The sequence below is a fragment of the Terrapene carolina genome, unplaced genomic scaffold, assembly GCF_002925995.2.
Source record: "Terrapene carolina triunguis isolate 2854851 unplaced genomic scaffold, T_m_triunguis-2.0 Scaffold395, whole genome shotgun sequence".
In the NCBI taxonomy this organism is placed as follows: domain Eukaryota; kingdom Metazoa; phylum Chordata; order Testudines; family Emydidae; genus Terrapene; species Terrapene triunguis.
In genome coordinates this window covers 608355-635487 of record NW_020664746.1, presented here as the reverse complement: position 1 = coordinate 635487, position 27133 = coordinate 608355, and the positions used below count along the sequence as shown (strand labels likewise).

The window sequence follows — 27133 nt, the reverse complement described above, 5'->3', positions numbered from 1 at the left end:
CTTCCTGCAGGAAACGTCTTCCAAATTTCCTTGTTGAATTAGTCTTTCATTAACATAGTCTGCTGCTGACCTCAAACATAGAGAGTCACCTTTTCAGCATTTACATTTCTTACCCTTTAAGAATTTATATAATTATGATTTCATTAATGAACTCATTCCTTTGCCATGAAATGTATGGTCTCAAGTCCCTGTGCTGTTTTTCTTATTCATATTTTATACCTTTCTGTTGTATCTTCTCTTGTTTGTTTGCCATTGGCAAAGGAGGAACACAGTTAAAGCCATTTGGAAACATTTTCAAATATTTTCTAAATAAACAAGATGTTTACATATAGATGTTTATGCAAGGTATAGGGTGGAATTTCATAGACCCTAAATAAGGAGGCCTTTGATCAGTGTGTCTGGAACACTAATTGACTAAAGTCTCCAATTCAACAAGAAGATTGATTCAGGTCACAAGCTAATAAAATTAACAAAATTGCTATCTAGTTCATGATCCGAAAATCCACAACCTCCATACTGCATGAAAAGGGAGAAAAGGTTAAAAAAAATAAAATAAAAAGTAGTTCCTAACTGGTCTATCTTAATTTTTAATATGGCATCTATTGCTATGATATTCAAGCACTATCCTGATGTAATTCTGGGGACTAAGGACCCAGTTTTGCAATGGAATCTGCTCAGGCAGAGGCCCATGAAAGTCAATGGGGAGGTCTGGCAACTTGGATCTTGCTGTGGGACTGGGGCCTAATGTTTAATTTATTATGGGCACATCTGCACAGCAAAATTTTACTTTGGGACAAACTATTATATAGCTTTGTTTCTCTTTGGCATTTTGAAGGCGCCAAACACCATTATATTTAAAAGTAACATAGTGCCTTGACCATGTTACATAGCTTGTCTTCTGTTGTTCAGAACTATTACAGCCCTACAACTCTACAGAATTCAAACTAAAAGACTCAAATCCTGAATAGCAGATACTGTACCATGTGTGCTCACTTTACCAATCAGGCTTTAATTTTATATATTGGTAAAACTAGCTCTTCCAAACACATTTTCTGTGGTCACACTGTGCATTCAGTTGCTTTATTGGAGCGGTAACTTGGATTAGAAGCTAGGGCTGTTTGGATCAACTCCTGCTATTCCAGATGCGTGTGTCTTAAATGCCAGGAATTTTTTCCATTTGGCAGTTTTCCTTTTTTTATTCTTTATGTACAGTTGTTTAGCAACCATAAGGACTGATCCTAATCCAAAAATATTATCAAAGGTAATATGGCTATAGTTTAAAAGTGCCAAGTTAAAAAATAAAAGTTAAGAAGAAGAATGGTAGTGGAAGGTTTTATTTAATCGCTATCGGAGGTCTTAATTTCAACAACTGAAATTTTGTAAAATTTAACTTTCATCAAACTTTTATTTGCCCATGTTCCAGCCAGCTCTACTCTAGATAGAACTCTGAAACATAACCAAAATGTGAACGTTTTCATGAGTGTTAACAATCACAGGACTGGTAGCAAATATCAGCATATTTAATTGCAACCAAATCAACTTCATTTTATATTTCTACTGTTTTATTCTTGATAAACTTGGACTGGTTCTAATTTCTGCAAGCTGCTCCACAGCCAGAACAAAAAGTTGAGGGGGAGCAGTTTTGTCTAGTTCTACTTGCATGAGGAACGCTTCACAAGATTAAATTCCCCTTGGATTCAGATCCAATAACCATTAATTTTACAGTGGGAGATGAATTTACTAGCTTTACCTATTTTTTAAAAAGTTTAGCTCCAGTATGTTTTTGTCCCCCGGGTGCACTAATAGAAAAGTTCCGTGTAACTTGTCAAAAGCTTTTCAACCTAAAATGATGTACAGCAGTTACAAAATCTTTTGACTGAATTGTGTGTGTGATGATGTATGTAGACTGCTAAATATCAATAGAAATCAATCTTGAGGCCTGTTAATCATCATTGATAGATGCTTCTCTAATCTTTCGGCCACAATCTTAAAATAATTTTGTATTGCCATTAAGAAGCATTAGAGGGCTTAAAGGTCACCCCACTAAAAGTGAAATTAGTTTTAATTTACCATTCTGAATTATCAGAATTTTAAAAACCTGCACATTAAACTCAAATATTTGCTAAAGAAGTTAGATTTTTTGGTGTATGTGTTATCAGTGTGGCTGATGCAAAATTCATCTTGAAATTATTTCTTGCATAAGAACTGCCAAAGTAGAAAAGACCAATATTCTACCTAGTCTGAAATTCTGTTTGAAGGGCCTATACCACATAAATCAGAAGAAGATGCTAACCTTGATGTGAAGCACATAGCCAGTTGAGCAATACTATGCCCTGGGGAGGGGAGGGAATGTAAATTCTAAAATCAAGCATGAAAACTGCAGCACTCAAAGTCAAGGAGAACATAAACATTGACATAGTTGGAATAGTTAGGAGGATTAATCTCTATATTTCATTTTAGGTTTCTACCCCACTTGTAAGGAGTTTGCAACCTTTCTTGTTAGTTATGTATACGTCCGTGAAATGTTTCTTTCTGCTATGGGGAGAGCAGGTACATGTAATACCTGATCCTACCTGGTTACCTCCTCCTTGTTACTCCTCGTATGGATTTGATGTACTGGCCTCTGTTCTTCTTGGTCCCACCTCCAGCCACATCTGAGTGTTTTCTTTGTATTGTTCTGATACACAATTACTTGGCAGTGCCTCCACCTGGCACACTCCTTCCTGGGAAAAGTATCAGAGGGGCTGCTTTGAAGGAAAAAAAATCTAACTACCATTTAACTCTGACTTAGCCACCTGATGTATGGAGACTTCCATGGAGTAACATAGAGTATATCAAACCAGGTAATTGTATTAAACAAATATTCATAGGGTCACCAGTGCCCAACCCTGTAACTTACACCAGAGGGGAATAAAACTTTAATGTCCTGTTGGTATGCATACTATGTTGAGGCCCTGGCTGGCTGGTGAGGGGGATGCATTCAGTAATAGCAGATAGAAAGTTATTCCACTGCTCTAGAACATAGTCATTGGATAGATATCTTTCAGACAATGGGCCTGACTTCCTAAGTAATGGTTGATGCGCTCACAGACTCCATGACATGGATGTTCCTCAGTTTCAGATCCTGGTCCAGTTCCCTCAGCAGCTGTAGGAGGCGTCTGACTGTCCATGCTATGCTAGTCATGTAGAACTTTTCACTACCAAAATTGTACTGCTTCTGCCTCTGAGGTATCTCTCCCCATAGAGGGACTCAGGGAACAGGTGCAGACTATACAAAAAAAATGTGTAAATCCTAAATCCTCATTTCTTATTCTATAAAACCCAAGTGTAGGTTGAAACAGGCAGGGACTCTTGATCTAACAACAAGTATTTCTTGCCTTATGGTAACTGTTTTAGCTAAGGGACTAATCTAGTCCTAAACTAATTGGGACCTTTCCCAGCCGAAAACGTTTAAATAGAGAGAAATCATGAACAGGGTCCAGAACAAACTGAGGGATATTGCTGCCAAATACCCAGAGGCCAGTTTTCAGGGTGTAACCCTGCATACAGGCATTTGACTCCCAAGCTCACCAAAAAGCATGTCCTCCCTGCAGTGACTGGCTCCTCTCTCTCCATCTGCTACCCTGGGGGCAGTCTATCCTGAGAACCTTCCTCTTTGGTTAGGCTAGCTTCATGTTCCTGGTCTTAACCTGTCAATCATCCTCACTTTAATCTGCTTCCTCCTTTGAGCAGGCGTGCTGGTGGCCATCCAGGCATGTGCTGCAATAACTCCCCTGAGCTGGCAGAGTCCTCTGCCACTCAAATTAGTGTCTCTTCTCTCTCCCTCTTGGTTGTTGGGCAACTGAGATTCTGAGCCTGCCCTTGGGCTTGCTACATTCTGGAAGCAGCATTCCTCTCCCTGGAGTTTCCTCTGCAACCCACAGCACTCCACACCTGAGCTACTGGCACCGACACTGCAGAAGCAAAGTAAACTCCGTGGAGGTTACACTAGGTTGATGCGAGAGGCCTTCAAGTGATTAAAATATTAATAAAGCTATTAACAATATTGAGCTAAATCCTAATGATGTGTCTAAACATCTTTATGGTAGTGAGAATCCTGAGAACCAAATTCTACAGTTGCGTGGAGCAAGTGTTCAAGAAATACTCCAAAGCATAGAAACTAGAACAAAACAAATCGTACTGAAGCGAATCTGTGATGAAACTTACATTGGCCGTGGGTGGATTTTGATGAGCGAAACTAGATCTTTAGACACTCAAGCCCCAATCATAGACATTAGTGTTGTAATTATCACACAGGCTTACGCAAAAACCAGGAAGTTTGAAGACTATATAGTGTTTACTCTAGACCAGGGGTCGGCAACCTTTCAAAAGCGGTGTGCTGAGTCTTCGTTTATTCACTCTAATTTAAGGTTTCGCATGCCAGTAATACATTTTAATGTTTTTAGAAGGTCTCTTTCTATAAGTCTATAATATATAACTAAACTATTGTTGTATGTAAAGTAAATAAGGTTCTTAAAATGTTTAAGAAGCTTCATTTAAAATTAAATTAAAATGCAGAGCCCCCCAGACCAGTGGCTAGGACCTGGGCAGTGTGAGTGCCACTGAAAATCAGCTTGGCACGCGTGTCATAGGTTGCCTACCCCTGCCCTAGACATTATCATGGGAGCAGAATGGGCTTCTTCTCGTTAATTATATCATAGTAGCACTCAAAAGTCCCAGTCAGGGTTGGGTCCCATTGTGCTAAACCATATATAAACATGCAGACATGGTCCCTGCCCTGAAGATTTGTAATCTGAGTCCATAGATGGAAGCATTTGGTATAAATATATAGTTCACCAGATTAGTATTCTGCTGACAGTTATGCTGTACTAGAAAAAGACTTTGCCATGCAGTCACTTTTAATAATTATTTTATTGTAAATATTACAGTATACATAATGCATGCTTTTTGTGTTCAATAACGTCTATATCTAAGCAAAAGTGTTAGTATGCCTATAAAATAGCAAATGTATTCAAAACTATATGGTAAGAATAAGTCCATGGTACTTATTTATTTTGAAATAATTGCTGTTTGGGATTTTTGTACTTGATAAATCTCGTAACAGTTGTGCCTAAGCATATCTTGTGCTAATGCTTCTTAACTGATTTGGCTACCCGTTATGTACCAACAAAGTCCATGTCCTTAAATTATTTAATTTTCAGAAAAAAATTAATTTCACTTAAAAAAATGAAAAACAAAAGGCTCTGGAAAGTAAACTCAGAGCCAAGAAAGACATATCTTGCTAAAATCTAATTTTTCCCATTCTGTTAATTTGAATGCACTTTTTTTTAAAGGATACATGTATTTTTAGTCTGATTTAAAAACATTCATGTCATTTTAATGATATGGGGAAAGAGAAGTGGAGACACTTGGCCTGATAACTCACATTCCTAGTTTTAGAGTGGAGTGTTACAATGGGAAATAAGAGGTATTTTGTGCCCCTTCTTGGTGGGTTTTTAAAATCCTATAGTACCTTTCAAAAAGAGTAGAGTAACTCATGTCCTGACAGATACGATGTTCAAACCTGTATTTGAGCTCTTGCTGAGTACATAATGGCTTATCCCTCTGCCTACACAATCAGTGCACTGCCAGTATTTACTTCACTGTGCACAGATCTCTGCTTTCTTGAGTATTAAAAGTGCTTTATTAAACCAAATTATATCTTGTAACTGATTTCCTTTTAAAAGAAAGGAAAATTGATTTGGTGTGACATGAATGCTACCTTGTGTATTATAAAGCATATCATAGCGCATATAATACACAAAAAATACTCCTATCCCATCAGTTTTAAATCCAACTTATTTTAGCATTAACTCTTCATAAATAAATCTAATTCCTAGACTATAATTTGCCAATACCTATTTGTGCAATAATTGACACTGGTGGCACTTACTGAATGCAGTGTGCAACACAAGACTATCCTTTGCAACTGTGAAGGTAGGAAAATCTGTTTAATAATAGTGGTTTCTAATCCACCATGCAAGGTGTGAAGAACTTCTCATACTGTTGCCAGTCTCTGACTCCAAGATAAATGTAGGCTTTCCCCCCAAAAAAGAACTGTACATGAAACAGGAATTCTTTACACTGGAAATTTGACTTGACTTAGTCTTCTTATGGAATTGATTGTGCATATTGGTAAATAATGAATAATTAATGAGTAGCATGGAGTCTCTGCCTATTTATAGTTAATATTGCCATACATAAATTATTTTTGTTCATGTCTGTATATCTAACAAAATAGTGTCCCTTCTCTGTGTAAGAGCTGGGGTTATTTTTCTTGAGGTAACAAAAGTTCTAAACAAATGTCTCTGTGGAAGTATTCTGTGAGTCTATCAAAACAAACAAATTCTTTTGGTGTCTTGTCCCAGTGAATTCAAACCTCAAGTCCCTTACGAGAAGGAAAATGCTTTCTCATAAAGTGACTCAGAATGCAGCTGAATGTTTTGTACTCTTTAGGCAGCAGAGACATACTAAACTAGCCCAGATTAATGAAGACAGCAGGTAATCTAGTGGGAATGGCGATAAGCAGTGAAAGATGCTCTGGCTTTAAGAACATTTATGTGAATGTTCTTGTTTTGTACACTTTATGGATACAGTACATTTATATTTTGAGGCTAATCTATGGATTTCTTGTGTCTCAAGTTAATAACTAGCTCTGACTGGATTGTATAGTTCTTATGGTCAAATAATGTCTTTTTGTTCTATGAAGCATCATTTACCTAGATGCTGCTATGTAAATAATACAAACAGTGGTAATTACATGCCATGTAAATCTCATAAAGATGTACAGCTCATATGCGTAACTGTCTTTGAAATGAATCACTTTTGAATTAAGAATGTTTGCAACCTCGTTTAGGGAATGTTGATGTTATGAGAGGATTTTTTACAACAACCCAGCCCTGCAAATTACCTCAGTCCTGACCAAGAGACTAGTGAGAAATAATTAAGCCTGTAGAATGTGCCCAACTAGTCCCCTGCCAAAAAAGGTAATCCTGAGTTCATGTTCTCGTTCCCTTCATGTGCTGGCAGTTCTTGTCATCTCACATTATACACTAGTAATGCACAAATGTTGTGAAATTTTCAGTTTTCCAGCATGAGGAGGATTAATCAAAGATAATGCCAGTAATTGATGATTACATTATCATTTAAATCCTATTAAACTCAGTGGCAAACCCTTTTAGGAAAGTGAGAAAGGGAAAGCAAGTCCTATGTGCTGATTGCAAAAGCCTAGTTACCTGAAGTAATTTCTTCTCATATACCTACAGTTTGTTGCCCGGTGTCATCTGTAAATACCTGTCTGGTGAATCCTCTGGCTGTATAACATGATGCTTATTCTGTGCCTAAAAGTCTTTGTTGTCATTTCAAGTTGCAAATATGAGATGCAATTTCAAAGTAAGTTTTAACCGTGAAAACTGAACTCTGGCGCATTTTGTTGTTGTTCCAAGATCTTTATATTCCATGATCCATGGAAATTAGATGATAGACAAATTAGTGATTGTCATCCTGGCAGCGCAGAATATAGTCTGAAGAGGATATTTTGGATATCAAAGTAGCATACCTCATGGGTCCATCTGGCCTTCTCTGGTGTACAGTCCCACATAACACATTGTAGAATAAATTTTAAATTATCTATCCTTAGCACTTTACTTTTATTGTAGCAGGGTATAATCTCTGTCCTGTCACCCTGCTGTCAGAAACCCCTAACAGCATGATAATTCTCAATTTGAACACAGTTAGGGTGACCAGATAGCAAGTGTGAAAAATTGGGACAGGCGGTGGGGGGTAGTAGGTGCCTATACAAGACAAAGCCCCAAATATCGGGACTGTCCCTATAAAATCAGGACATCTGGTCACCCTAAACCCGGTCTTCCCAGTCAGTTTGATTTGTCTCCGTGTTCCCAACGTTCTCAGTTAGAATAGTGTTGTCTGTTGTTCAATTTTTCTTTGACTCTTGAAATCTGCTTTCAAATTTACTACCCATTGCAATTATTGTAACCCAGGTCAACTCCAATCAGGTTCTAGTATCTGTGGTTTTCACTGGCTAGCACCAACATCATTTTGATAAGCAAAGCTTGCATGCTACAGATGGGTCAGAAACCGAAAACAGACAGGCTTGTCTTGCAACTCTTGGAAGCTTTGGAGTTCTACCAGAACTTAAACAGACCTTCCTAAATATATTTTCAAGTATCCTCTATCATCCTACGCATTAATAGCAAAACAAACCAGTAGTAGAAGTTATTTGAAATTTGATACCAAGCACGCTACTGATGGTTCCATAGCACTCTGAGCTGAGATGATTGAGAGCATTGGCAGCTGACCTCTTTATTCCTCTTTACCCTTTCACCCACACCTGGAACACTTCAATTACTGAGGTTACTCTTCTGTTAGATGTCAGATTTTATTGTAGAGTAACAGGCCAGAACAGCAGGTGGGAGTTTATTTTTACTAAAAAAAAAAAATGTTTAAACTAGTTTGCTGTTTTCTCATTTTTCTCTCAGTGGATGTGATTGTTGGAGGATGGTGTTGGTCAACTTGATATTTACCTGGAGTTAACTCAGGCCAAACAATGCATACCCAAGTATAAAGTTTCAGGCTTATTAGTTGGCTATCTAGTCCAGAAATGTTTGACAAGGAGAATGAAGCAAACTGCTGACCTGTCTCTCCCCTCCTTCCCTATATCATTATCTTTGATTTAAGCCACCATTTTATTATGGAGATCAGCTTTGTAGCAGTTTCAATTGTTAGCACTCCTCAATTTGTGAAGGTTAAAATAAAATCATAAATGTTCGTTTTGTATCTTGCTATCTGAACTACTTGGAGACACAATAGCGAAGCTAATGAACTTCTATATTTACACTCATTAGTTAGTGTCAACTACAACTTGTTGTTTTTTTAAAGTGACTTTTTTCCTATATAGTAATTTTAAAAGAAGAAGAAATTTAAGTCTTTGAGTTTAAATTCCACCTTCCTCAGGAAAGGAGTGTCAAAAAGGGGGTGGTCAATATTGTAGGGAAGAAAAGTACTCCTACAGAACAGGCTCCATGACTATAGACATTTAGGTTCCCAATCCTGAGTGGAGCTTTGAGTGATATTGCAGTGCCATAATCTGTTAGCATTTAGCATCTTAAACTGATAATACTCAAGGTCAGTGCTAGAGTTGGCTTTCTGTCCCTAATTCCCTGTTGTGCCAAGGCTCTATATTACAGGGCCTTTGTTGATAAGTAAAATTGGAGAGACTCTACTGCCCACCGTTGGGAGATGGGTGAGGGATTATTTCACAGAAAGAAATCTGACATTTGAGGGGTGTAGGGAATATGTTTTCCTGTCACTATACATTCTATATGCAGTCTTTTTTGTTACCACAGTGATCAGCATAGTTGCATGCACACACAGCTGCTGTGCTGATCTCACAGTGACAGAAATGTTTTTCAGAAATTACAGGGGCATAGCATTAAGAAAAACGAGAGGAGTAGGTTTGAGCAAGACACTGGTCTCATAGACAAATGTCTATGAAATAAGCCAGAAGCATGTACAAATTATTTCTATTAGTGATTTAACTGAGCATGAAACAGTAATTAAATAATGAATACTGGCTTGCAAAATGAGGCGAGAACTCTGTTAATGCCTAGAAACATAGAATTTCAGTCAGATGTCCGTCTTAAGGAACAAGAGAAGAGATAAATAAGCACACTTACTTTCAACTGAGCAATTGTTTTTCAGTTTCCTGTAAGGTATGAGTGGATCTTAATTTCCAGCTATAAAACTAAATTATTAAAGATACCGCATAGTGAATTTGTCAGGTAGAAACCCTAGTTCAAGCTTTTTCCAATCTTTTAATTAACTGATGAGCTTAAGTAGCTCAAGCAGGCTATTAACTGCATTTAGTTAATTGGCTGATGTGAGACTTGATCCCTGCTAATAATTATGCCTGTAGGATAAACTCAAGGTGTGGCATTAACTGAAGTTACCCAACTTCGTGATTTCCCATCATAAAACAATTGTTAGCTTTGAGGTTTACAAGTTTATTTTTGTGCATTTCTTTATGGAACTCATGCCTCTCTCATGCTAAAAATGTTAGTGGCTTCGCAATGAATACTTGAGCTAGAACGTCACATTCTTTAAATGCAGGAAATAGGGAACTTGGTCTTGTGATTCATATCATATCACTATATGTTTGTCCAGTGTAAATGTCATACTTCTATGAAAAGTTACCAATATTACTATAATGTGCTCTGCATGGTGCTACATATTGAGATCAGTAGGAAACTGAAGCTAGTGCGAAATCAACAGCTTTTATTAAGCAGTTTCACATCAGAAGCACATTATGTTAGTACTGTTGGATCAGTGCTTACTGAAAAGAGCTTTCCATCTAGAATTCAAGACATCAGCATTGACCTATAAAGCCCTACATTGTTTGGAAGCTGGTTAGCTAAGAGTCTCTGCCATCCTGCCACAGTTTAGATCAGCAGAGGCACTCAAGCTGGAGTCCCTTCAGTATGAGAAATGGATCTGCCAGCAGGATGTTCTCTGTGAATGGGTCACTTGACTCCCCACCTTGCCTTTTAACCTTCTCTCCCTACCCCCCCGCCTCCCGTTTTTCATGGAAAAGAGACCTGAAGATTATAAAGGTTTGGGTTTATTTTGTTGGTTTTGGTCTAAGGAGTCATCTTTATGAAACTTTAAGCAGTCTTCAGTCTTTAAAAGTTGTCTCATACCTACGTTATATATATTGTGTTGGTGTCCTTGTGTACTGGCTTCAGGCATGAGTACTTGAATTACATGGGAAAGTCAGTGGCATTTCTTTAAAAGAAAAAATATTTAGCTAAATGCACTCTTCTATTTATAACAGTATATTGCTTTCATTTTTAAAATGGAAAAGGTGTCTGCACAGTGTGCTGGATATTATAACTACTCAATTTGTGGCAAAATATAGATCTGATGTACAACAGATGTCCCTGCCTATCACTTCATTGAATTCCTGTTGACCTTCTGTGGTGTGTTTGAGAATCTGAGATAGCTGGTTGCTCAACCATTATGCTGCCATTATAAGCTTCGGTCAACATAAAAGCAAAGCTTTCTTTATAAGACTTCCAGCTTAGTTTAATCTTATTTTGATCTTGCTGCAAGCACACAAATTGGTGGTGGTTAGCATTTCCATGCAGGGGAAACACTTTGAACATCTTGAATTGTGAGTTATTTTTAACGAGATATACGTTTTATTTCAGCTCCCAGTAAATGTCAATTATTTTTTCTTTAAATCCTTTCCCTTGTACCTCATAAAAATGATGGTTGTGCAACAATTAAAATCCTGGGCCAGATCGGCATTCATTTGCAACAGGAAGCGGATACTCTGATTCATGACTTCAAAACTACACTATCTGAACTAGCAGATGAAGGCCAGTTTATGCTGTTGGCTTTGAATGGCAAGCAGGCAGTAGCATAATTGTCAGCATAAGATTTACTAGTCAGTGGAACTGTGTACTCTGCAACTCCATCTGATACGTCTAACGCTTCTCTATTAACTGAATCCATGAGAAAATATAAAAGGCATTTAATGCTGTTTTAAAAAAAATGTTTTCTTGATGAAACTGCTGAATTACAATCTTGGCGAGAGACTGAAAGCAATACATAGTTTTTAAGTAACCTCCATGCAAGCTTTCTCTTGCATTCCTGAAGAGGTTACTAATTATACTGAATGAATTGTTCTAGGTACTGTGTGGTGTTTTCCCCCTTGAAAGAACCTGCATTTATGCCAGCATATTTATTTTCAGCTGTGATCCTAAATTTAAATCTAGCTCTCCAGAAGTAAAAATGTGCATTTTGCTGTCTAGCACAAACAATGGTGGTAATTACATTCAATAGGAGCATGTGATTGCTATTGACCTCAAAAGAAGACTTCCACTTCAGGATTGTAAGTGGTTCAATTTTGAGGCTTCTGCTACCTGTCTTTATCCTGGGCTAACTCTTGGTCTGTCCTAGCATTCCTCAAAGGCCTTGTCTGCTGTAGCATTTTCCCAGTGTCTCTAGCACGTGCTACCAGTAGTAGCAACTTTATAAGCTCTAGTGTAGGTAGTATTAAATGACAGCTGAAAATGCCTACACCCAATCTGTCGTGGCGCTTGCACCATAGCACTGGTGCTGCTGGTTGAAGAAATGGTGAAAATAGTGTATCCGTACAGACTAGTGTTGCTACACAGACAATTATAGCTGGGAAAGCAAGGGTTTCTTACAAGTTTAATATGATTCCTTCACTGCTGATGAGAGGATGCTGGAGCATCATACGTGTATCCTCTTCCCCATCATGGCTGAGAACATGCCTGATACATTGACAGCTGTTTGTAAGACTAAGGAGCAGAGGAGTTGGGTGTCAACCCTGAACTTGATGTAGTGAGTCTGCAAGATGTCCCACTCCCTAACAGTCCCAATCTTTCAGAAGAAAGGAGTTGAACTTTGTATTGCGAGTTCTACTAAGAAGATGAGAGATGTCTTGTTCGTTATGCTGCCATTAGGCAGGCAGCCAAGCAGGCAGGCCTGGAAAAAAACCTAATACTTTTTAAACTTAAATTTACAAATTAATAATAAGTAGACTCACCCCCTGGAAAACATGGTATTGGTATTTCCCGGTACTAATTCAGTAGTTTCTATCCAAGCCACTTGGCTTTCGAGCTCCTCCCTTGATTTGAGTCATAGAATCCTGGAGAATTGTGCCCTTTGATATTTTTTTATTGGCCTGTTGTAATAAATTGATTCAGGGCATTTATAAAGTTCACGTTATTTGTCTTTAACTGCTGAGCACTTACTTTTGTGATGTCTTGGAACCACAAACATTATTGTTGTCATAAAAATCTGGATGGGTAGATGATACAGAGGGACCGACCCTTACAGTTTTTATGGATAGCTGTCTTGCTTTGTCTTGGGTGGTGGGCTTTCTTGTTATAAAATTGATATTGCCTCCAAATGTGAGTCCAATATTACAAGCAGCTTTTCATGCTCTATACCCCTCACTTGCTGCCTTATTTCTTTGGCAGATCTTCACAAGGAGACTCTAGTGGTGGTGAAGGATGAAGAATAAAATGTAATTACTGGTAACTCTTGAGTCAATTTCCTCTCTTTGTCACCACACTTTTATGCACCCTCCTCTTCCCTTGTGCTTTATTTCTCAAGCTGTGAAATAAACCTTCAAACTGATTATGCAGTGATTTATGGCCTTGTGTGCGGAAAGGAGGAATGGAGAGGAGGAAAGGGGTGCATGCTTATTTGACTTTTAGTTGTGTTCTAATTACCAATATACTTTACTTTTTTTCCCACCAACTAGCAACAACTGCTCTATCATGCAGTCAATGTACCTTTAAGGGGGAAAAGTCCAGATAAACATTGAGATTCCTTATCCTTCCCTCCTACTTCCATAGCGATACTTGCCCGTCTTTGTGCCCCAGTTCTGAGAACAGGTGAGCAGCTGTCTTTCTGATTGCACAGTGCCATTTGCCGTGCTGGCTGACCGCATAAGGATGCCACAGATGATTGATTTCCCTCCTCTGTGAAGAATGCGCACATCATTTAACACTGGTACATGCAATGTCTGGCAGACTAATCTTGTAGGGAATACAAGCCTTGATTCAAGTACACAGTCCATTGTCTTCCACTGTGTCTGTCTCATTGACTTGCTTTAAAAAAACCCAAATCATTTCTGGTTTTTGCTGAGCTTGTTGTGTGTGGTTCCCCTTTGTGAGGTTTATTACTCTGAAACATTTCACTCTGTGATTTCATTTCCTGGCATACTCACTTTTACAATTCATCTCATCTTGTCATTTGTCTTTATACTGTGTGCCTTACGTTTTATGGCAAATTAATTGGAATGGATCACTCCAGCTACCATCAGAGAATGCCATCTTGCTTACCTTCTTTGGTCCCTTGCCCCACACACACACGTATATTTAGCTTCTAAATTCATATACTTGCCAGTCCACGAGTTGATATAATATTTGAAACATGGTGACCTCAGTAGAAAGTCTCTTGGTATGTGCATATGTTTTCTCCTCCCAGGGATCCTGCGGGAAGAGAACACCTCATTGAGCCTCATAGGGTATGTCTATACTGCAATTAAAAACCTGCGGCTGGCTTGCGCCAGCTGACTCAAGCTCACAGGGCTTGGGCTAAGGGGCTGTTTAATTGTGGAATAGACATTCAGGTCCGGGATCTAAGACCCTGCGAGGTGGGAGGGTCCCAGAGCTCAGTCTATACCACAATAAACAGTCCCTTTGCCCGAGCCCTGCGAACTCAAGTCAACTAGCAGCTGTGATTTTTCAGTGTAGATGTACCCGTAGGCTATCTACTGTTGATCTTGCATAGTAACTCTTGGCCCTCAGTAAAAACAAGAATTCATTAGAACAGTTAAGATTGAGAGTGTTTCAATGGTGTCCAGTTTACATCTTCCACCCTAAACACTGTAGTTGTTTACAACAATTCAGTCCTTAAAAAAAAAAAAAAAAGGCAACTAATGTTAGAATAAATGAACAGCTGAGGTTTTCAGCCAGTTCTCCACTTCTGTGAGATCTTTCTCTGTATATTATCCCCTCAAGTATTTAAGCTGTTGACCTAATGTAGTAGGGTTGCCAATTTTCTACTCACACAAAACCGAACACCCTTACCCCACTCCTCAGAGGCCCCGCCCATGCTCCACCCCTTCTCCAAGGCCCCGCCCCTGCTCGCTCTATCTCCCTCCTTCTGTTGCTCGCTCCATCCCCCCCCCTCACTCTGTCACTTACTCTCCCCACCCTCCCTCACTCGCTCATTTTCACCGGGCGGGCTCTGGGGGCTGGGGTGTGGGAGGATGTGAGGGCTCTGGCTGGGGGTGCGGACCCCAGGGTGGGGCCAGAAATGAGGAGTTCAGAGTGCAGGAGGGGGCTTCAGGCTGAGGCAGTGGGTTGGGATGCGAGAGGGGGTACGGGCTCTGTCTGGAGGTGCGGGCTCTGGGGTGGGGCCAGGGATGAGGGGTTTGGGGTTCAGGAGGGGGCTCCAGGCTGGGACTGAGGGGTTCGGAGGGTGGGAAGGGGCTCAGTGCTGGGGTTGGGGCGTGGGGATGGGAGTGAAACTCTGGCTGGAGGTGCGGGCTCTGGGGTGGGGAACCTTTTTTCTGTTACGGGCCATAGACCCACAGCAGGCACTCGCGGCTCCAGCCCCATGGGTGGGGGCGTGGAGGCTCAGGGCTTACTCGTGCAGTGGGGCAAGCTGGCATTTGTGGCTGGATTAAATTAACCACAGAAATAGCCCATGGACCATAGGTTCCCCTCTCCTGCCTTAGGCATAGGAGCCAGAAGAGGGACATGCCAGCTGCTTCCCACGGCCTGCTAGCCCCGTCGCCCAGCGCCGTCAGCCGGCCAGTCAACAGCCCAGTCAGTGGTACTGACTGGAGCTGCCAGGATCCCTTTTTGACCGGGTGTTCCGGTCGAAAACCGGACACCTGGTCACCCTATAATGTAGGGGGGGAAATCTTTGCATTTCTCAATTCTTTTATTCTTGTGAACCAAATTTCTATAGTGAGTCTTAGTATTTTTTTCGACCACAGTGGTGTAATTCATTTAGTAGTAGTGTTAAAACTGTGGATAATATGAGAAAATGGGCAGGATTAATAGTAGCCCAGATAATATATCAAATCTTACAAAATATGTAAGGGAAAAATGGGGCACAAATACTTTCTAAAATAAGTCTCTTTATTCCAACTCTATTCAGTGGCAAAGAAAAAATTTCTTTGAGGTTATTTCTTGTTGAAATTTGGGAATAATAAATTCAGTTTTCTAAAAGGACTTTGAGTTGGTAATTGCTCCTCAATTTAACAGCAAGAGAATTTTGTGTTCAAATAACATTTTTTATCATTATTTATATTCATAATTGTTTCAGATTTTTATTTAATGCAAAGTTAGCCTGTTCTGACCTATCTCTTCTTGAAGCTAATATTCTCTTCTGTCTTTCAACCTACTTATCCCCAGAGAGGATGCAGTGATTATTTCACCAGTTATACTTGGGTGTGTACAGTTTAAGCAACTGAACTTAGTTTTCTCTGCTAAACCCTCCCCACTAGTTTCATTCTCCATTGCTATCAAGGTCAGTAGGTTTCCCTGCCATGAAATCCAGCTTTACAAATGTATTCCACTCTCTTCTATACAGCCAGGCAGTCACTGGATCTTGTCCCTTCCTCTAGAACACTGATTAAAATCTGTCCCCCTCCTTCTCATTTCAATTGCTTATAACCTCGTGTTTCTTGGTCATCGTCTATCTTAACAACTGTAATGTTCTTCTTTTGGGGTCTTCCTGCTTCTCCCCACCAGTCCGTCCAAAATGCTGCTCCAAACCCCTGCCCTCTCCCAACTGTTGTAACCGTTTGTCCCTGTGTCACCTCCCCCCCGCCCACCTTTTCATACATATCCCGCCTTAACGTACTGCTTCTATGAAGCCTCCATTGACGTTCTTTGAAGTATATATTGCACCCGAGGGGGGAAACATAAAATAATTTTGACTTTGTGAAGTGAAGCACTGAAGTTACAAAATGCCAGGATTTTTATGTAATTCAGTGCACGGGATGCATGGTACTCAGGGAGTGAATAGTATTGGGTATTGAATGAATCTGTTTGTATGACCCCTGCCTAAGTTGTTCCAGAAGTTGGAAGGGGTGTAGTGAATGAGGCAGGGGACTGCAGGAAGGAAAAGGATGGTCTCATAGGTAAGGCAGTTGAATGCCACCCTGGGAATTGATTCTATCCCTGCCTCTGTCAGAGTTTTTATATGGTTCTGGGCAAGTCACCTAAATCAAAAAATTCATTCATGTTCTTCATTTTCTGGGTACCCAGCTCAAGACCTCTGCAGTCTGATTTGTAGAATTGCTGAGCGCTCTCAACTACAAGTGAGGTCAGTGGGAGATTTGCTTTGAACGTGTAATGTGCAATAAAATGTAGCGTGACCAGATGTCTCGTTTTTAAAGGGACAGTCCCATTTTTGGGGACTTTTTCTTATATAGGTGCCTATTACCCCCTACCCTCTGTCCCGTTTTTTCACAGTTGCTATATGGTAACCATAATAAAATGCCAAGTGCTGTGTGAAAAATTGGGTCGTGCTTCTCAGATTGGGCATCCAAAATATTTGACACTTGTCAATTTTGGCTTTAATCTCTGTGCGTCTATTCCCCAGGTATAAAATAGGGATAGTACAGCCTCACCTCATGGAGGTGGTGTGAAGATAAATTCATTAATATTTGTAAAGAATTATGATACTACTATCTGAGCTTCACAGCAAAACCCAGGAGAAAATTACCAACTTTTATTCAGTATAGGGTCTAATGATGTGAAGTTAATAGCACACCTACATAGTGTTGAGGATCAAAAGATATACTGAATAGCTATCCATTCAGTGAGGATTGTCCAATCAGTGCACAGGACAAAGGAAAGGGTCTTATAGAAAAAATTAATGTCCTCAAATAATTAGAGACTATTCTAATTCATGCACACAAGGGCCCCAGACTACTTCTGGCATTTCCTAACCATTAAGTGTTTGACTTTGAAACCTTAATGTTCTTTTAATGTGGGTTTTGTTTGTAATTTACTAGGTTTTTAAAAAAGCAACATGGAAAAAATGGGTGTTTTTTCAGGAGAACAGCAAAAGGCATGTGACACCAGGGCAGTCATCCTCCCTTATCAAATTTCAAGTTCCTGTTGCAAAGAAAGGAGTCACTAGACTAGAGCTTCTCAGTGAACAGTTTCAAGAATATTTTAGTGTGGGCAAAAAGTGTTTTTACCTAACCTCATTCTAAGAAATTACCAAACTATTTCTGCTGAAATGTTCTGGAAAAAATCAGCCTGAGGTAGACACTGAGCATGGAAAATTTGAGCCCAGCTGGTTAAAATTTGGCAAAATTATAAGCAATTGAAAATGGGGTGGTGGTATGGAATGTGTTGGGCAGCCCTTAACTAAGGGTCGGCTACTTGTGCTGCTTCTAATGATGAAAATCAATATATTTTGCATATATCTTATGACTGTCCCTCCACTGAAAAATTGCTCCTCTTTTCTTCAATAGTCTGTTTTCATGATTTGATTGAACAGTAAATTCTTGGGGCAGAGACATTATCTTATTTGATTGTAAGGTGTCTCAAACTCTGGTGCTCTATAAGTAAAGTTGGAAGTTTGAGTTGAATTTCTGTCATTGATAATGGGATAACAGTATTCAAAATGAGACTTTTTTTTTTTTGGGGTCAAGATTAATTGGTTGCTTCCCCTTATCTGGTCTCGCAATAGGAGAATTACTAGATCACATTGAAATTGACTTAGCAAGCATGATCCTAATAAAATGAAACAACTTTACTCATATAATTTGTGAAATTCACTTAAGAAACAGAGGTGACTATTTTGGGCTTTAGTCTGGATGGATTTATTAAAAAGTCCATTGTTGATAGTGCAGAGAGCTATACTGAATAAGTCAAATTAATGACAGTGAGGAAAAAAACTTCATGATAGTCTGCAGAGGGCTGGAAACAGTTTGTCCTCCTGAAAAATAAGATTCCATAACTTGCCAGAAGCAAAGATTTAGTGAAGCAGTTGCAGTCTTCTGAAGGATCCGCCACTGTCCAAAATATAAAGCAAACTAGATGGACCACATATTTGTTCTGTGGTGGTGAATCCGACTTCTGGGACTATTTGTCTGATGCATATGCTTTTAGTGTATTCATGATGGAGATCATTTTCTTTGGGTCCAAAGGTTTAATATTTGTACTTGAAAAACTATTTTTTGTTGAGAAGGATTCATGTTTTTGCTTTTATGTGTGCGCATGCTGATGTGGAAGAGAATATTATAGTAGTTGTATGAGTTTTTAGCCAGAAGACTTGGAGGAAGAGATTAACATTTCACATCTGCAATTGTCAGATGTACCTACTATAAATCTTTACTTGCACCCCCCACGAGTCAGCATTCTAGATTCCCCAGCATCTGTCTTGCTGTTTTTCACCTCATGCTGTTTTCTGAACCTGGGAAATTCACAGCACTCCTGGTAATTAGCTAGAAAAGACAATAAGTTTTGATGGATTTTCTATTAGGAAAATGTCCTAAATGAGACTTTAGTGGCTTTAATAATTGTGTGTGCGGAATGTGTGAGAGTGGTGGGGGGTGGTTCTCAGGGGCCCTGTGATTCATGCTCTAATTGCAACATGAAACCTGGGTTTGATTCTTGTGGGAGGGGTGCATCTTGAAATGGAATTACGGAAGAGAGAATAGGCTAATCCCCGGAGGGTAAGGAACACTTTTCATGTGTTTCCAGTGACTCCTCACACCGTTCTAGGAACAGCATTGACAGGGCTGAAGAGGAGTCCCATCTGGTCAGCCTCCACTGAAAGAAGGCTTCTGTGACAAGGGGTCTCTGGGGGAGAGGGAGAGGTAGCCGAGGGAAGAGGACCTTTCATCCTTGAAACTGCAGTGCTACACAAATAATACATTGACTTTATAAATGTCTTTGTGCAGCAGCCTGTATCTTGACCAATACTTGTAAATTTGACATTGACCTCTTCACTCTGAACTTATGTTAGGGATGGACAAACTTTTTAAAGTAAGACGCAGAAATAGACAATCTGTTCGATATATTGAAACCCAGTCACATCTACTGCTAGACTTCAGTCTCCCTGTTTGACACCTTTACCAGATCTAACTTCAACATAAAAATGAAATAAACCGTGAAAATAATAATCACTGGCTAGGTCATGTTGTTTACTGTGTTATGGTAGCTGTATTGGTCCTAGGATATGAGAGACAAGGGTGGGTGAGAGAATCTTTTATTAGACCAACTTCTATTGGTGGAAAAGACAGAGACCAGTGAGCTCTGTGTAGCTCAAAAGCTTGTCTCTGTCTCTTCTGCCAACAGAAGTTGGTCCAATAAAAGATCTTTACCACTTTGTCTCTAGCTATATCATGACTGTTCTGCCCACATAGGAAGGATTGGGCTATCTTGCCAGGTCGAAATTGTTCTAGAATGGCAGTAACAATAGGCAGAAAGAACAGATCTTCCATGCTGTCCTCCTCATCTAGTGCAGACCAGTTTTGGGGCCAAGGAAAGTGGGGGGAAACTGAAGTGAGCATAGGAGTGGCGAATAGATTGCTTATTCCAGTGCTGTAATATACTGTTGGATTGTTTGCAAAAAAGACTCCGTATTTGCAGGAAAAGCACTGTTAAAGAGTTGCAGGAAGTGCCTCTAACCCACTTTAATAATTAATGTTTGGGAGAGGAGGGAGAAGATCCTGTGGGATAAATTAGCATTCGTTGGGTTTATATGCAAACAAAGATTAGGCTAGCTAATGTTAAAGCAAATATCCATTGACCCAAACTGCCTTTTCCTTGCCAGAGGTAAGATTCCATTTAGAATCTGATGCTCTGACCATTTGTTTAAAAATGACACGTTTCATTGGTCTTTTAAGTTTATCTGGTGAGATACATTTTCATACGTTGTCTGCAAACCACTTTTCAGGAAACAATTTGTTTTAACAAGCTTGTTTTTAGCATTTCAGAATCTGCTGCCTAACTAACACCCACATCTATTTGGTCTGAACTGCATGTGTCACCATTGTTCCAGACTGAACCACGGTTAGTTTTTAGCTGCATGTGCTCAACAAAGACTTGGAACATTAATATCTGGGCTTTGCCAGCAAACTCAGTGTCTGTTTTGTAAACAGTTACATTTGCTGTTCTAAAATCTGGTAGATAGTCAGCACTTTTAAAGCAAATGGCACTAGTCTCATGTTAACTAAAAGCAATAAATGTATATGGTCAATTAAACTTTTGAAAAAATATCAGTTTTGCAATGACAACACAGCCTGTGTGCTGAGCTGCTTTGGTTTTCTGGTGGTTTCATTCTTGTTGGTCATTGGTTTTATTGTTATCTGACATAGTCACAACTCAAACATTTCCCCTGCTTTTTTTTAATCTGGAGAACATTTGCTGTACCTACATATATTATGAAATGTCACCTTGCTGTCTGAAATTCTTGTGAATATCTCATTTAAACGAATTAACATTCCCAGATCCTAAGACATGAATGTCACTTTGAATTCATGTTTAAAAGAGGTATTATATTGGCTGTGTAAAGTCAAACTATATAACTGTACTACCAGTAACCTTGGGTGTATTTCTTCATTCTTTAAAGAATGTGTGTGGATATAGAAGTCTTTCTGCAGTGCCAGTACAGACAATGAGTAAATTAGGCTTCCTAAATAATCCTATTTGATCTTCTAAAGCCATTTAAACACTCCTTTTTTTATAAAGGAAGATAATTCATGTATATGCTGCCGCCTTCTACCAGCAATGGAAGGCACATTCCATTTTCATGTGTTTTTGGTTTTAAAGTAGCATCTAGCTTTCACTGGTCAAGAGTAATAGAAATATCTGTGGTGGATGGGAATTAAGGAAGGAAGGGACATGCCTGGAATAAAACAGCCACTCTTTGAAAATACAACTGATACCAGAAACTAAGATTTTCAATTTGTTTGAAGTTTTAGGGAAAGCTCTGATTTCATTCCATTGGGAGTCAGATTATTTCATGTTTTCCTAATCTTTCATAATCTGGTAAATTGTTCGTGTTCTTTGCACTACAGTAGAACCTTAGTGGGTCCCCTGTTAAAAATGTCTTCATTGTAGCTTATTGTAGCTGTGTGTGTGAAGGGGAGGGGTTATGGAGAATATTCTGATTTAAATTGCAGATCTAAAACATGTGGAATAAAGTTGAGAGGGACATGGCTTTTGTTTTGCTTGTGCCATAATCTTTGCCAAAATGAGCAGAGTGTGGGAAGAAGGGAATGTCACTCACCTCACCCCTTGTAAATGTAGATTTGTAGAACACTAAATATAAACATTTCTCCTGTTCCATCAGTGCTTTGAGATTTTTAAAGACTAATAATTAGCAGCTCTATTAAACAGAAACTATTCCCTGGACCTCAGTGGCACAGCAGCTGCAGAGTCTTATCTTGATCAGAGGCAATTTGGCTTCTGTAATGCAGAGGTGGGGTGACAGATTAGGTCTTTTACTGCCTCCCTAACCAGACAGTGATGTTTGTGATTCTTCCACAGTACTGGAAATGTAAAGGTTCCTTCCCTAAGAACATGTCAAGGGAATCTTCCCACCATTATATGTGCTGGTCTTCTAGACTGACTGACAGACTTGTGTAGAATACTGCTTAGAGGAGACAAGCATACAGCATTCCTCACCCATCATATGTCTGTGCCTCACATCAAGAATATTTAGTTTCAACCACAAACATCCTTACATTTGGCTGAAGGACATTTGTTTCCCATGTAAACACTGAACTACATACTCAGTCCTGGTATTTGACCAGGGTAGGAGTTCTTGTTGTTTTTCATTGCTTTCCCATACTGCTGTCAAGGGAAATGACCCATTTTGACAAGGCTGCTACTGCCAGTGATGGATTCAAATATCACTTTTTCAAATTAAACTTTTACTGATAGAGAGAGGCTTTTTCCCCCCCTCATGAGATCGTTTCCATCATGCCCCTGCCCTCTCTACGGTTCAGAAGATGTTTTACCAAAAAAAAAAAAAAAAAAATCCAAAATCAGTACAAGGTTTCACAGTTGTGCAGTTTGTACACAAGGCAAAAGTCCCAAAACAACTTTTGGGCTGCCCCAAAATTTTAATATATTTTATGAAATATTTAGAAAAAAACCAGTTAGTCCTAAGGATTTGTGTGGTCCCAATCAAATACTCAAGGAGCTGACTGAGGAGATAGCTGAGCCATTAGAGATTATCTTGAAAAGTCATGGAAGACGGGAGAGATTCCAGAATACTGTAAAAGGGTAAATATAGTGCCAATCTATAAAAAGTGAAATAAGGACAACCCGGGGAATTACAGACCAGTCAGCTTAACTTCTGTACCTGGAAAGATAATGGAGCAAATAATCAATTTGCAAACACCTCAAAGATAGTAAGGTGATAAGTAACAATCGGCATGGATTTGTCAAGAACAAATCATGTCAAACTAACCTGATAGCTTTCTTTGACACGGTACAAGCCGTGTGGATGGGGGGAAGCGGTAGACTTGGTATATCTTGACTTTAGTAAACCTCTTGATACTTGATACATATGACCTTCTCATAAACAAACTAGGGAAATGCAACCTAGATGGAACTACTATAAGGTGGGTGAATAACTGGTTGCAAAACTTTCCCAGAGAGTAGTTATCAGTGGTTCACACTCATGCTGGACAGGCATAACGAGTGGAGTCCCGCAGGGATCAGTTCTGTTCAATATCTTCATCATTGATTTAGATAAAGGCATAGAGTGTACGCTTACAAAGTTTGCGAATGATACCAAGCTGGGAGGGGTTGCAAGTGCTTTGGAAGATAGGATTATAATTCAGAATGATCTGGACAAACCGGAGAAATGGCCTGAAGTAAATAGGATGAAATTCAATAAGGTCAAATGCAAAGTACTCCACTTAAGAAGGAACAATCAGTTGCACACATACAAAATGGGGAATGACTGCCTAGGAAGGAGTACTGTGGAAAGGGATCTGGGTGTCATAGTGGACCACAAGCTAAATATGAGTCAACAGCGTAACACTGTTTCAAAAAAAAAACTGAACATCATTCTGGGATGTATTAGCAGGAGTGTTGTAAGAAAGACATGAGAAGTAATTCTTCCGCTCTACTCTGCACTGATTAGGCCTCAACTGGAGTATTGTATCCAATTCTGGGCGCCACATTTCAGGAAAGATGTGAACAAATTGGAGAAAGTCCAGAAAAGAGCAACAAAAATGATTAAAGGTCTAAAAACATGACTTATGAGGGAAGATTGAAAAAATTGGGTTTGTTTAGACTGGAAAAGAGAAGACTGAGAGGGGACATAAGTTTTCAAGTAAATAAAAGGTTGTTACAAGGAGGAGGGAGAGAAATTGTTCTTCTTAATCTCTGAGGATAGGATGAGAAGCAATGGGCTTAAATTGCAGCAAGAGATGGTTAGGTTGGACATCAGGAAAAACTTTCTAACTGTCAGGGTGGTTAAGCACTGGGATAAATTGCCTAGGGAGGTTAGTGGAATCTCCATCATTGGAGATTTTTAAGAGCAGGTTAGACAAACACCTGTCAGGGATGGTCTAGATCAGTGGTTTTCAAACTGCGGGTCGTGACCCAGTACTAGGTTGTGGAATGTAAGGCATTGGGACACGGCAGCTCTGGTCAGCACCGCCGACCGGGCCGTTAAAAGTCCCGTCAGCAGTGCTGCCTGGTTAAGGCAGGCTAGTCCCTACCTGTTCTGACACCGCGCTGCGCCCCAGAAGCAACCAGCAGCAGGTCTGGCGCCTAGGTGGGGGGGCCACTGAGCTCCGCACGCTGCCCCTGCCCTGAGCTCCGGAGCTTGTGCACCTCCGCCTCGGAGCCTGACCTGCTGCTGGCCGTTTCCGGGGTACAGCGCGGTCCGCGGTGCCAGGACAGTCAGGAAGCCTGCCTTAGCACCCCCGCTGTGCTGCTGACCGGGAGCCACCTGAGGTAAGCCCGCACCCCAACCCCCTCCCACACCTTGAACCCCTCCTTCCTGGCCCCACCCAGCAGCCCTCACCCCCGCACCCCAAACCTGTGCCCCAGCCCTGAGCCCTTCCCACACCCCAAATCCCTCATCCGTAGCTTCGTTGGGTCGCGGGCATCAACAGTTTTCTTCAACTGAGTCGCCAGAAAAAAAGTTTGAAAACCACTGGTCTAGATAATAGTCCTGCCATGAGTGCAGGGGACTGGACTAGATGACCTCTCAAGGTCCCTTCCAGTCCTATGATTCCATGACTCATTGTGATATCTGAGTGCCTAGGAAGACAGGGAAACTTTTAGGCTTCCAAAATAAACAGGGTTCTTTAATGTTATCTTAATGATGATTCTGCTGGGCCAATTGCTCACAAACCCAAAGTGATAATTTCTTTGATCACCAGCACATGCTTACATATTGGGTGGTTCTTCACAATGCTTAAAAACTGAACAAGTAGGCCTAATATTATGTCAAGAAACCTTTATAGTTCCTTTTTAGCAGTCTCCATTAAACGAATATTGCTATAATTAAAGTCAAGCAAATCCTCAAATATTTCATGTAAATGAAGTATCCACTATCGGAAAGCTTGTAAAGTTACAATATGTTCTTTAGAGATTTCTGTGTCTGCACTAAGATTTTAGTCTTGGAGTCATAAATACTTTAAAAAGCTGAATAAACGCAAAAAGGGAAATAAGATGTACAAAGAGGACAATAAAAAATACTTTGTTTTATAAAACTCTTACATTTAGTAGTGGAGCATAATTTGTGCAGAACTCATTGCTGGCAGAATAGAAAAGAAAGATCCTGATGTAGTATTGCCTCTGTGACAGTAGGATGCTGCTAGTTAATATGCTTCTCTCACTGTATAGCTGCTGTAGCATGCTGAAAGATTTCTATTGTTTTATGAATAAATCATGCAGGCTGGAGCAGATGGCATAAGGAGTGAAGAGACCGTTACCAGGGGAGCTTGGAGAGAAGTTCAAGGACACCCAGGGAATCTTTAGACATTTAGAGAGGCAGGTATAATTGGAGAGCGGAAGGGAAACCCCTGAAAGAATTGAACAGTGAAACCTGAAAGGGGGGGGGGGGACGACTTTGAAATGACCAGAGAGCCTTGAAAAAGGAAATAGAGCAGTGTAGGGAATATGTGCAGGTTTGGAGAGCTTACAGTGGACCGGAGTTTCCAGAAAGAAAGCTGAAGCTGCTCACAACTAAAATATAACTAGGTTGACTTGAGTAATGTGTGTTTGTCTCTTTTTCTACAGTTGCTTTAGGTCGTAATCAACCCCTGAAAAAAGAGAAACCAAAATGGAAAAGCGATTACCCAATGACAGATGGACAGCTGCGCAGTAAAAGAGATGAGTTTTGGGACACAGCACCAGCTTTTGAAGGCCGCAAGGAGATTTGGGATGCCCTCAAGGCTGCTGCACATGCGTTTGAGAGCAATGATCATGAACTGGCACAAGCAATCATTGATGGTGCAAACATAACGCTACCACATGGTAGGTTTGTCTGAGATGGACACAACCTCAGCAAGAATAGTAACAGAGTAAATGGGAATTGAAGGCTTGTGAGTATAGTTTACCATCTGGGAATAAATTTATGAGACGCACAATATCCTAGAAGTCCTTGTTTGTTGATATGACTGTCATTATCAAGTGATCTTTTTCTCTGTTTACCATATTGATGCTGGAAGAAACCAGAATTTTTCTGGGATGCAAAAGGGCGCTGACAACATACAGATCTTTCTAGTTAGCTGAGTCTCAGATGTATGCTGTTTAAAATGTGTATTAACACCTGCACTAAGGGCATGACATACAAAGGCACGCTCTGTTTCAAGAGTTTACTTCAGAATACCCACATGTGATTTCCAGTACAGCTTTATCGTACTTTTAAAAGCCACCTCTTCTAGGCAATCATGTTTGTCTTCTGGTCTATAGGATAACTGTATATGACAGATTTCATGGTGTTTTAATTGATTCTTCACTGGGGAAGAAGAACATCTAAAACACCTAGTAGTGTTTGCAAACTGCTTTGATATCTCGGATGTGCCTATTTCATGTGTTTTCACTTCTACTCAATCTGTAGTTTGACTTTTGATCTTCTTGTGAAGTTCTCTTCTTTCCTTACATACAGCGTTCAGCGTAAGAAATAAACTGCTTCTCATGTTCATTGTTTAAGTTTAGTAGGATTTTGTTCCGTTCTAGTTTTTCTAAGGATTGTTGGTAGTAGAGGTAGAGGTTTGAATACCCACTTTCAGGAAATCAGGGCTTCTAGGAGTGTCTCTTGCTGTAGCCTGTTGTATACACTGCAGCTAATAACACTTCAAGACGGTGTTACTATTTGCATTGTATCCGTGTGTTCACTTTCGCTCACTCTCAGCAGTTGGATTCTTTCAAGGTTGTTGAGATATGAAAACATTTTTTACTAGAAGGTGATCTGTTCTGACTGTCCCTTTAACACATCCTCTTGAAAACGAACAAATAGAAGGGCTTTCTCTGCAAGCACAACCTGTTGCTTTGATTGAAATCCCAAGTGAATTAAT

The 27133-nt window shown here is 39.9% G+C and overlaps 1 protein-coding gene across 1 annotated transcript in view; it reads left to right on the top strand.

The window, feature by feature from the left end:
* The window catches only part of UBTD2 (ubiquitin domain containing 2), a 109796-nt gene that overhangs the window by 22768 nt on the left and 59895 nt on the right, over positions 1–27133 (top strand). Inside the window, exon 2 of the mRNA XM_024199333.3 lies at positions 25854–26090. Coding sequence (XP_024055101.1) covers positions 25854–26090 — 237 coding nt within the window. The remainder of the gene's footprint in view (positions 1–25853; positions 26091–27133) is intronic.